Here is a 12,705-nt window from a genome sequence, read left to right on the forward strand (position 1 = left end):
GTGACTAGAGTTATGCATTCTAAGACGGAAGTTATGCATTCTACTCTGTGACAGAGGGAGTTCCCATTCTACTCTGTGACGGAAAGAATGCATTCTACTCTGTGACAGAGAGAGTTGCATTCCCTCTGTGACAGAGAGAGTTATGCATTCTACCTGACGGAGTAGAGTTATGCATTCTACTCTGTGACGGAGGGAGAAAACATTCTACTCTGTGACGGAGGGAGACGGAGAGAGTTATGCATTCTACTCTGACGGAGAGAGTTATCATTCTACTCTGTGACGGAGAGAGTTATGCATTCTACTCTGTGACAGAGAGAGTTATGCATTCTACCTGACGGATAGAAAACAATGCATTCTACTCTGTGACGGAGGGAGTTATGCATTCTACTCTGACGGAGTAGAGTTATGCATTCTACTCTGTGACGGAGGGAGTTATGCATTCTAGAAGTTATGCATTCTACTCTGTGACGGAGAGAGTTATGCATTCTACTCTCTATAGAAAACGGAGGGAGTTATGCAGTTCTACTCTGTGACGGAGGGAGTTATGCAAACTACTCCCTGACGGAGGGAAAACAACATTCTACTCTGTGACGGAGAGAGTTATGCATTCTACTCTGTGACGGAGAGAGTTATGCATTCTACTCTGTGACGGAGGAGTTATGCATTCTACTATGACGGAGAGAGTTATGCATTCTACTCTGTGACAGAGAGAGTTAAACGGAGGGAGTTGCATTCTCTCTATAGAAAACGGAACAGTTATGCAGTTCTACTCTGACGGAGGGAGTTATGCATTCTACTCTGTAGAAAACAAGAGTTATGCATTCCTCTGTGACGGAGGGAGTTATGCATTCTCTCTGTGACGGAGGGAGTTATGCATTCTCTCTCTCTAGAAGTTATGCATTCTACTCTGTGACGGAGAGAGTTATGCATTCTACTCCCTCTGTGACAGAGAGTTCATTCTACTCTGTAGACAACAGAGTTATGCATTCTACTCTGTGAGAGTTATGCATTCTACTCTATAGACGGAGGGAGTTATGCATTCTACTCTGTGAAAACGGAGTAGCCCCCCTGAGTTATGCATTCTACTCTGTGACGGAGGGAGTTATGCATTCTACTCTGACAGAGAGAGTTATGCATTCTACCTGACGGAGGGAGTTATGCATTCTACTCTGTGACGGAAAACAACATTCTACCTGTGACGGAGAGAGTTCCCATTCTACTCTATGACGGAAAACAACATTCTACCCCGGAGTTCCATTCTCTCTGTGACGGATAGAGTTATGCATTCTACTCAACGGAGGGAGTTATGCATTCCTCTGTGAGTTCCATTCTCTCTGTGACAGAGGAGTTATGCAACTCTGTGACAAGAGTTATGCATTCTAATCTGTGACGGAGGGAGTTATGCATTCTACTCTGTGACAGAGAGAGTTATGCATTCTACTCTCTGACGGAGGGAGTTATGCATTCCTCTCTGACGGAGGGAGTTATGCAAACTCTGTGACGGAAAAGAGAGTTATGCATTCTACTCTGTGACAGAGAGAGTTATGCATTCTACTCTGTGAAAACGGAACAGTTATGCATTCTACTCTGTCTATAGAGTTATGCATTCTACTCTGTGACGGAGGGAGTTATGCATTCTACTCTGTGACGGAGGGAGGTGACAGAGCGAGTTATGCATTCTTCTGACTGAGGAGTTATGCATTCTACTCTGTGACGGAGCAAGTTATGCATTCTACTCTGTGACGGAGCGAGTTATGCATTCTACTCTGTGACGGAGCGAGTTATGCATTCTACTCTGTGACGGAGGGAGTTATGCATTCTACTCTGTGACGGAGGGAGGTGACAGAGCGAGTTATGCATTCTACTCTGACGGAGTAGAGTTGTGAATGTACTACCAGACAGTAGAAGCTAGCTCTCTATTGAATGACAGAACCATGTTAACAACAATCACCTGTTTATTAGGAGGACATGATAAAGACGACACAAGGCATCATGTGATTCAGATCAGAAGCAGCAATACAGGTCAAACAGTGAGTTTACGTCCAAAATGGCACCCTAATAATCCCTGTAGAGAGTTTTGCCAGGACCCATGGCGTGCCCATAGTGCACACTACATAGGGAATAGGCTGCCCATAGTGCACACTACATAGGGAATAGGGTGCCCATAGTGCACACTACATAGGGAATAGGCTGCCCATAGTGCACACTACATAGGGAATAGGCTGCCCATAGTGCACACTACATAGGGAATAGGCTGCCCATAGTGCACACTACATAGGGAATAGGGTGCTCATAGTGCACACTACATAGGGAATAGGCTGCCCATAGTACACGCTACATAAGGAATAGGGTGCTCATAGTGTACCCTACATAGGGAATAGGGTGCTCATAGTGCACACTACACTCGTAAGTAGACTCACCTGTTTATTTAAAACATAACTTCATACTCTCGTAGCCTATAGCTGTCTTTGTTAGTCAAGTTGCAGCACTGCTGGGCTACAGCACACCAAGATGGTAAAACACAGTATCGCAGGCAAAGTGTTGCCAACATCTGTTAACTTTCCCAAAATGTCCCGTTTGGAAGATTCACGAAATCAGGAGGGGGTAAGCAAGAAATCCAGAATCTTCCAACCGGGATCTTGGGAAGGAACTGGATTTCTGGGAATCTTGGGAAGGAACTGGATTTCTGGGAATCTTGGGAAGGTACCCTATGCAGGTAGCATCAGGTCGTGGGCGTGGTCACCGAGTGCTGCTGACCCCTGTTTGACCTCCAGGAAACACAGACCATCGCCATGGGCACTGAAAAAAGCAAACCAACAGCGTATTAGAATCCACCCCTCTCTAAATAATAGGAAACAACAGCCCCCCTGAGTTCCCTCTCACTATAGAAAACAACAGCCCCCCCCTGAGTTCCCTCTCTCTAAAGAAAACAACAGCCCCCCCTGAGTTCCCTCTCTCTATAGAAAACAACAGCCCCCCCTGAGTTCCCTCTCTCTATAGAAAACAACAGCCCCCCCTGAGGTCCCTCTCTCTATAGAAAACAACAGCCCCCCCTGAGTTCCCTCTCTCTATAGAAAACAACAGCCCCCCCCCTGAGTTCCCTCTCTCTATAGAAAACAACAGCCCCCCCCTGAGTTCCCTCTCTCTATAGAAAACAACCGCCCCCTGAGTTCCCTCTCTCTATAGAAAACAACAGCCCCCCTGAGTTCCCTCTCTCTATAGAAAACAACAGCCCCCTGAGTTCCCTCTCTCTATAGAAAACAACAGCCCCCCTGAGTTCCCTCTCTCTATAGAAAACAACAGCCCCCTGAGTTCCCTCTCTCTATAGAAAACAACAGCCCCCTGAGTTCCCTCTCTCTATAGAAAACAACAGCCCCCCCCTGAGTTCCCTCTCTCTATAGAAAACAACAGCCCCCCTGAGTTCCCTCTCTCTATAGAAAACAACAGCCCCCCCTGAGTTCCCTCTCTCTATAGAAAACAACAGCCCCCCCTGAGTTCCCTCTCTCTATAGAAAACAACAGCCCCCTGAGTTCCCTCTCTCTATAGAAAACAACAGCCCCCTGAGTTCCCCTCTCTCTATAGAAAACAACAGCCCCCTGAGTTCCCTCCCCCCTGAGTTCCCTCTCTCTATAGAAAACAACAGCCCCCCCTGAGTTCCCTCTCTCTATAGAAAACAACAGCCCCCCCTGAGTTCCCTCTCTCTATAGAAAACAACAGCCCCCTGAGTTCCCTCTCTCTATAGAAAACAACAGCCCCCTGAGTTCCCTCTCTCTATAGAAAACAACAGCCCCCTGAGTTCCCTCTCTCTATAGAAAACAACAGCCCCCTGAGTTCCCTCTCTCTATAGAAAACAACAGCCCCCTGAGTTCCCTCTCTCTATAGAAAACAACAGCCCCCCTGAGTTCCCCTCTCTATAGAAAACAACAGAGTTCCCTCTCTCTATAGAAAACAACAGCCCCCTGAGTTCCCTCCCTGAGTGGGTCCCTCTCTCTATAGAAAACAACAGCCCCCTGAGTTCCCTCTCTCTATAGAAAACAAAAAACAGCCCCCTGAGTTCCCTCTCTCTATAGAAAACAACAGTCCAAAACCCCCTGAGTTCCCTCTCTCTATAGAAAACAACAGCCCCCTGAGTTCCCTCTCTCTATAGAAAAAACAACAGCCCCCCTGAGTGAGTTCTCTCTCTCTATAGAAAACAGCCCCCTGAGAAAACAACAGCCCCCCCTCTATAGAAAACAACAACCCATTGAAAAAATTCCTCTATAGAAAACAAAACAGGGCTACCATAACTAAACATCGTCCAAAACAGGGAGGGGCTACCTCTAAACTCCAAAACAGGGAGGGGCTATCCAAAACAACAGAGGCTACCCCTAAACATCGTTCAAAACAGGGAGGGGCTACCATAACTAAACATCTCCAAAACAGGGAGGGGCTACCATAACTAAACATCGTCCAAAACAGGGAGGGGCTACCATAACTAAACATCGTCCAAAACAGGGAGGGGCTACCATAACTAAACACCGTCCAAAACAGGGAGGGGCTACCATAACTAAACATCGTCCAAAACAGGGAGGGGCTACCATAACTAAACATCGTCCAAAACAGGGAGGGGCTACCATAACTAAACATCGTCCAAAACAGGGAGGGGCTACCATAACTAAACATCGTCCAAAACAGGGAGGGGCTACCATAACTAAACATCGTCCAAAACAGGGAGGGGCTACCATAACTAAACATCGTCCAAAACAGGGAGGGGCTACCATAACTAAACATCGTCCAAAAGGAGACACTAGTTGTTTTTCGCTAAACGTTTTGCTACGCTGTGGATACACCTCTGGTGTCCTAACATGACTTGAGCCCGATCTCAAATCACAACCCCTAAGCACAGATCTGAGAAGAGTTGACAGGGTTAAGAAACCTGGTAATAGAGCTCCACATTGACCTCCTGATGATATCAACATATTGCTCATACCAATTAAATCCTTTCAGATCTCCACAAGTGCATAAGGTGATTGATTAGGGATTGGGCCAGTGTCTGTTCTCACCTGTTGTGACCAGGCAGCAGTACGATGCTGAGGGTGTTGTCAGGTAGAGATCTGAACAGCTTCCCCACGTGCCGGTCCAACTTCCTCATCACGCACGCCACTTCCTGTTCCTCTCTTCTGGTTTCCTGCGACGACTCGTCCGCTGTCTCTCTGTCGGACCCAGTCGTCGTCATAGTAACCCAGGAGCACAGGTGGGGCGGAGTCAGGGCTCTGCGAGTGCTCACCTTCCTGTCCCAGAGTTCCACAGGTGAGCTGAGGACCGCGTCCACAGTGTCAGGACTATCATACTCTGGAAAAATGTGCACATTTTTAATATGATGATTAGCAAACCAATTGCATTTTAAAAATCATACTTTTTTATATTTCGAACAACTAAAATTCAATGGCTAAAATTAGACCCAGGTCATGGATGATGAGCGGCCGTTAGAGTATTGGGCCGGTGACTTAAAAGGTTGCTGGTTCGAATCCCTGAGCCAACAAGGTTAAGTTGCTCCAGATAAGAGCGTCTGCTAAATAAAATACAATAATAATATAATAATATAAAATAATAATATAATAATAATAATATAATAATAATAAAATAATATAAATAAATACATTATAATAATAAAATAAAATAATAATAATACAAATAAAATAATATAATAATAATTAAAATAAATCATAATAATAATAATAAAAAGCTGTTGGTACATGTGAAGCTTTGACTCACTTAGGAAAGCATGTCTCCTACGTTTCTGTCTTCCAGAGTGCTTTGCAGGTAGAATTACGCCCTGAACCGTTCCGTACTGTCCGAAGGCCTCGCGGAGGTCCTCTTCACAGAGTCCGGCAGTCTTAGCATGGAGCCTCGCTCCAACATTGGCTTCGGCTGCTATCTCTGCTAGCATAGTTTTCACTTGGAGCAGAGTGCCATTGACTTCAACTGAGAGCTCTGCTAGCTTAGCAAATTTAGCTTTAGCATGTAGCCCAGGTCCATTCGCTTCAGCTAGCTTAGCTTTAGCATTTAGAAAAGTTCCATTGACTTTCTCTAAGAGCCCCGAATGGTTCGCTTTAGCATGTAGCCTAGCTCTATTGACCTTAGCTGGGAGTGCTGCTATGTTAGCATTTAGCCCGGTCTCATTGACTTCAGCTGCCGCATTAGCATTTAACCCGGTCTCATTGACTTCAGCTGCCGCATTAGCATTTAGCCCAGTCCCATTAACTTTGGCTGCAAACTGTGCTGTTTTAGCGTTAGCCTTTAGCCCTGCGGCGTAGATGACGTTAGCATTTAGCGGGTCATCCTGCAGGGAACTCAGAAAGACGTCCAGATCCAACGTGGACTCCTTTACAGGTCTCTGGACCTGACCGGTAGGAGAGAGAACACACACTAGATTTACATTCAGAAAGAGCATGAGCAACAAGACAGAAGGGGAGAATTACTGGAAGCAAAGGTCAGAGGGAGAAATTAGAACAAGTCTATGAAAAAAGGACAGAGAGGGAGAAAGAGAGTGGGGAGACGGACAGTGTGAAAGAGACACAGGCAGGACAGAAAGCGATTGAGACAGAAAGCGATTGAGACAGAAAGCGATTGAGAGAGACAAAGAGATTGAGAGAGACACAAAGAGATTGAGAGAGACACAAAGAGATTGAGAGAGACACAAAGAGATTGAGAGAGACACAAAGAGATTGAGAGAGACAAAGAGATTGAGAGAGAGACAAAGAGATTGAGAGAGACACAAAGAGATTGAGAGAGACACAAAGAGATTGAGAGAGAGACACAAAGAGATTGAGAGAGACACAGAGATTGAGAGAGACACAGAGATTGAGAGAGACACAGAGATTGAGAGAGACACCGAGATGGAGAGAGACACAGAGATTGAGATTGAGAGAGACACAGAGATTGAGAGAGACACAAAGAGATTGAGAGAGACACAGAGATTGAGAGAGACACCGAGATGGAGAGAGACACCGAGATGGAGAGAGACACAGAGATTGAGATTGAGAGAGACACAGATTGAGAGAGACACAGAGATTGAGAGAGACAAAGAGATTGAGAGAGACAAAGAGATTGAGAGAGACACAGAGATTGAGAGAGACAAAGAGATTGAGAGAGACACAAAGAGATTGAGAGAGACAAAGAGATTGAGAGAGACACAGAGATTGAGAGAGACAGAGATTGAGAGAGACAGAGATTGAGAGAGACACAGAGATTGAGAGAGACACAAAGAGATTGAGAGAGACACAGAGATTGAGAGAGACACAGAGATTGAGAGAGACACCGAGATGGAGAGAGACACAGAGATTGAGAGAGACACAGAGATTGAGAGAGACACAAAGAGATTGAGAGACACAAAGAGATTGAGAGAGACAAAGAGATTGAGAGAGACACAGAGATTGAGAGAGACACAAAGAGATTGAGAGAGACACAGAGATTGAGAGAGACACAGAGATTGAGAGAGACAAAGAGATTGAGAGAGACAAAGAGATTGAGAGACACAAAGAGATTGAGAGAGACACAAAGAGATTGAGAGAGACACAAAGAGATTGAGAGAGACACAAAGAGATTGAGAGAGACACAAAGAGATTGAGAGAGACAAAGAGATTGAGAGAGACACAGATTGAGAGAGACACAGAGATTGAGAGAGACACCGAGATGGAGAGAGACACAGAGATTGAGATTGAGAGAGACACAGAGATTGAGAGAGACACAGAGATTGAGAGAGACACAGAGATTGAGATTGAGAGAGACACAGAGATTGAGAGAGACACAAAGAGATTGAGAGAGACACAGAGATTGAGAGAGACACAGAGAGATTGAGAGAGACACAGAGATTGAGAGAGACACAAAGAGATTGAGAGAGACACAGAGATTGAGAGAGACACAGAGATTGAGAGAGACACAAAGAGATTGAGAGAGACACAAAGAGATTGAGAGAGACACAGAGATTGAGAGAGACACAAAGAGATTGAGAGAGACACAGAGATTGAGAGAGACACAGAGATTGAGAGAGACAGAAAGAGATTGAGAGAGACAGAAAGAGATTGAGAGATTGAGAGAGACAAAGACATTGAGAGAGACAAAGAGATTGAGAGAGACAGAAAGATTGAGAGAGGCAGAAAGAGAGTGAGAGAGAGAGAGACAGACAGAAAGATAGAGAGACAAAGCGATTGAGAGAGACAAAGCGATTGAGAGAGACAGAAAGAGATTGAGAGAGACAGAAAGAGATTGAGAGAGACAGAAAGAGATTGAGAGAGACAGAAAGAGATTGAGAGAGACAGAAAGAGATTGAGAGAGACAGAAAGAGATTGAGAGAGACAGAAAGAGATTGAGAGAGACAGAAAGAGATTGAGAGAGACAGAAAGAGATTGAGAGAGGCAGAAAGAGATTGAGAGAGACAGAAAGAGATTGAGAGAGACAGAAAGAGATTGAGAGAGACAGAAAGAGATTGAGAGAGGCAGAAAGAGAGTGAGTGAGAGAGAGAGACAGACAGAAAGATAGAGAGACACAAAGCAAAAAAAGAGAGGCAGAAAAAACCCAGACAGGTACATGAGGGGGTTAGGAGAGAGAAACGTAGATAAACAGAAAACGAGGGACAGATCCAGACCTTGACGATGTGTCCGCTGTGTAGCGGTGTTCCGTTGAGCATCTCGACAGCCAGCACAGCTCCCTCCAGCAGCTCAAACTCTACCTCTGCATGCACCTGCCGAGTCATCACAGGGTCAAAGGTCAAACTCACATTTATGAAGCACATATACTCATAGGAAAGTGATCTCGATCACTAGTCAAGGGCACTGCGTTCATCCACCTCTGGCCTGCTCGCCTCCCTACCACTGAGGAAGTACAGTTCCCGCTCAGCCCAGTCAAAACTGTTCGCTGCTCTGGCCCCCCAATGGTGGAACAAACTCCCTCACGACGCCAGGACAGCGGAGTCAATCACCACCTTCCGGAGACACCTGAAACCCCACCTCTTTAAGGAATACCTAGGATAGGATAAGTAATCCTTCTCACCCCCCCTAAAAGATTTAGATGCACTATTGTAAAGTGGCTGTTCCACTGGATGTCATAAGGTGAATGCACCAATTTGTAAGTCGCTCTGGATAAGAGCGTCTGCTAAATGACTTAAATGTTAAATGTTAGTCACCAACTCTGGTTCCTCATCAAGACTTTTATTAGTCGAATCAGGTGTTGGTGCTGGTCCAATGAAGTGGATGCTAAAAGCTGCTGTTTCACGAGCAACAGACTGGAATATGTTCTGGGATTCATCCAATAACATTGAGTAGTTTTAGCTTCATCAATAAGTGCATTGTCGACGTCGTCTCCAGTGACCGTAAGTACGTACCCCAACCAGAAGCCGTGGATTCTAGGCAGCATCCGCATTGAGCTGAAGGCTAGAGCTGCCACTGTCAAGGAGAGGGACATTAATCCGGAGGCTTATAAGAAATTCCGCTACGACATCCGACGAGCCATCAAACAGGCAAAGCGTCAATACAGGACTAAGATTGAATCCTACGACACCGGCTCTGATGCTCGAGGGATGTGACAGGGCTTGTAAACTATCACAGTATACAAAAGCCAAACCCAGCCACGAGCTGCCCAGCGACGCAAGTTTACCAGACAAAGCTAAATTGCTTCTATGCTCACTTCGAGGCAAGCAATGCTGAACCATGCATGAGAGCACCAGCTGTTCTGGACAACTGTGTGATCACGCTCTAGCCGATGTGAGTAAGACCAAGGCCGCAGGGCCAGACGGAATACCAAGACGCATACGCTGACCATCTGGCAGGTGTCTTCACTGACATTTTCAACCTAACCCGGTCTGTAATACCAACTTGTTTCAAGCAGACCACCATTGTCCCCGTGCCCAACAACGCCCAGGTAACCTGCCTAAATGACTATGGCCTCATAGCACTCACATATATAGCCGTGAAATGCTTTGAAAGGCTGGTCATTGCTCACATCAACACCATCATCCCAGACACCCTGGACCCAGTCCAATTCACATACCCAACAGATACACAGATGACTCAATCTCTATTGTACTCATTTACACTTACATTTAAGTCATTTAGCAGACGCTCTTATCCAGAGCGACTTGCAAATTGGTGCATTCACCTTATGACATCCAGTGGAACAGCCACTTTACAATAGTGCATCTAAATCTTAGTACTCCACACTACCCTCACCCATCTGGACAAAAGGATTTACCTACCGGTATGTGAGAATGCTGTCCATTGTCTTCAGCTCAGCATTCAACACCACAGTCACCTCCAAGCTCATCACTGAACTCAGGACCCTGGGACTAAACACCTTCCTCTGCAACTGGATCTGGACTTACTGACGGGCCGGCTCCAGGCGTTAAGGGGAGGCAACAACACATCCACCACGCTGACCAACAACACGGGCCGGCTCCAGGCATTAAGGGGAGGCAACAACACATCCACCACGCTGACCAACAACACGGGCCGGCTCCAGGCGTTAAGGGGAGGCAACAACACATCCACCACGCTGACCAACAACACGGGCCGCCTCCAGGCGTTAAGGGGAGGCAACAACACATCCACCACGCTGACCAACAACACGGGCCGGCTCCAGGCGTTAAGGGGAGGCAACAACACATCCACCACGCTGACCAACAACACGGGCCGCTCGGCTATGTGCTTAGTTCCATCATGTATTCATTGTCCACCCTACGACCGCGTGGCCGCGCACGACTCCAACACCATCATCAAATTTACCCGATGACACGACGGTGGTAGGGACTGATCACCGACGACGATGAAGCAGCCTATAGGGAGGAGATCAGAGGCCTGGCCGTGTGGTGCCAGGACAACAACCTCTCCCTCAACGTCGGAAAGACAAAGGAGTTGATCGTGGACTACAGGAAACGGAGGGGTGAGCCACGCCTCCAACCACATCAATGGGGCTGTAGTGGAGCAGGAAACGGAGGGGTGAGCCACGCCTCCAACCACATCAATGGGGCTGTAGTGGAGCAGGAAACGGAGGGGTGAGCCACGCCTCCAACCACATCAATGGGGCTGTAGTGGAGCAGGAAACGGAGGGGTGAGCCACGCCTCCAACCACATCAATGGGGCTGTAGTGGAGCAGGAAACGGAGGGGTGAGCCACGCCTCCAACCACATCAATGGGGCTGTAGTGGAGCAGGAAACGGAGGGGTGAGCCACGCCTCCAACCACATCAATGGGGCTGTAGTGGAGCAGGAAACGGAGGGGTGAGCCACGCCTCCAACCACATCAATGGGGCTGTAGTGGAGCAGGAAACGGAGGGGTGAGCCACGCCTCCAACCACATCAATGGGGCTGTAGTGGGCAGGCAGGAAATGGGGCTGTAGTGGAGCAGGAAACGGAGGGGTGAGCCACGCCTCCAACCACATCAATGGGGCTGTAGTGGAGCAGGAAACGGAGGGGTGAGCCACGCCTCCAACCACATCAATGGGGCTGTAGTGGAGCAGGAAACGGAGGGGTGAGCCACGCCTCCAACCACATCAATGGGGCTGTAGTGGAGCAGGAAACGGAGGGGTGAGCCACGCCTCCAACCACATCAATGGGGCTGTAGTGGAGCAGGTAGAGAACTTCCAAGATCCTCAGTATCCACATTACTAAGGAATGAACATAGTCCACACACACCCACACAGTTGTGACGAGAGCACGACGGCACCTCTTCCCCCTCAGGAGGCTGAGGAGATTTGGCCTCAGATCCTGTTCTACAGCTACACCATTGAGAGAATCTATGGACCCTCTGGGGAAAAATAAACTTGGTTTGAGCTTTGATATTGTCAAATTAGTTTTATACTCTGAAAATTAGAACCTAACGCCACACTCACACACCCCAGTACACACTACATACTCCCAGACACACTACACCCCAGTACACACTACATACGCCCAGACGCATGCTGATGTAGTATATGGCCAATATACCACAGCTATGGGCTGTTCTTAGATACAGGCAATAGCTGCCAATCAGCATTGTGTAACTTTCTATCTATTTACCATGTTTATCTTTAACTCTGCTTTGTTGGAAAAGGACCCATAAGTCAGCATTTCTCTATTAATCTACACCTGTTGGTTACAAAGCATGTGACAAATAACATGATTTGGATGGAACAAAAGCCTGTACCCATTGGAGAACCCTGCGCCAGAACTCATAAAGCATCTCTGAGAAGGAGAGCTGATCTAGGATCATCTTAGCCTTTTAGGTTGCAATGAATGGACAAGCGGGACCTGATCCTAGATCAGCTCGACTGTGGTAACGAATGGACAAGGGGGACCTGATCCTAGATCAGCTCTACTGTGGTAACGAAAGGACAAGGGGGACCTGATCCTAGATCAGCTCGACTGTGGTAACGAAAGGACAAGGGGGACCTGATCCTAGATCAGCTCGACTGTGGTAATGAATGGACAAGGGGGACCTGATCCTAGATCAGCTCGACTGTGGTAACGAAAGGACAAGGGGGACCTGATCCTAGATCAGCACTACTGTGGTAATGAATGGATAAGGGGGACCTGATCCTAGATCAGCTCTACTGTGGTAAGGAATGGATAAGGGGGACCTGATCCTAGATCAGCACTACTGTGGTAACGAGTGGACAAGGGGGACCTGATCCTAGATCAGCACTACTGTGGTAACGAATGGACAAGGGGACCTGATCCTAGATCAGCTCTACT

The 12,705-nt window shown here is 47.1% G+C and overlaps 1 protein-coding gene across 3 annotated transcripts; it reads right to left on the reverse strand.

Annotated features, from left to right (window-relative positions):
• Positions 1 to 1,937: 1,937 nt before the first annotated feature.
• On the reverse strand, positions 1,938 to 11,340 carry LOC127927957 (RNA exonuclease 5-like). 3 transcript variants are annotated; one of them, XM_052514723.1, is made up of 5 exons: positions 10,232 to 11,340; positions 8,627 to 8,722; positions 5,755 to 6,382; positions 5,043 to 5,331; positions 1,938 to 2,799 (listed from the first exon to the last, which is right to left on the reverse strand). In XM_052514723.1, exons 2-5 carry the CDS (start codon positions 8,666 to 8,668, stop codon positions 2,709 to 2,711), a joined length of 1,050 nt encoding a protein of 349 aa, XP_052370683.1. In that variant the 5' UTR covers positions 8,669 to 8,722; positions 10,232 to 11,340; the 3' UTR covers positions 1,938 to 2,708. The 3 variants fall into 3 exon arrangements, with proteins under 3 accessions (XP_052370683.1, XP_052370682.1, XP_052370681.1); XM_052514722.1 differs by lacking the exon at positions 10,232 to 11,340 and having other exon boundaries at positions 1,938 to 2,633; positions 2,689 to 2,799; positions 8,627 to 9,046; XM_052514721.1 differs by lacking the exon at positions 10,232 to 11,340 and having other exon boundaries at positions 8,627 to 9,045.
• Positions 11,341 to 12,705: the final 1,365 nt, after the last annotated feature.

The sequence above is a fragment of the Oncorhynchus keta genome, unplaced genomic scaffold, assembly GCF_023373465.1.
Source record: "Oncorhynchus keta strain PuntledgeMale-10-30-2019 unplaced genomic scaffold, Oket_V2 Un_scaffold_19987_pilon_pilon, whole genome shotgun sequence".
NCBI lineage: Eukaryota > Metazoa > Chordata > Actinopteri > Salmoniformes > Salmonidae > Oncorhynchus > Oncorhynchus keta.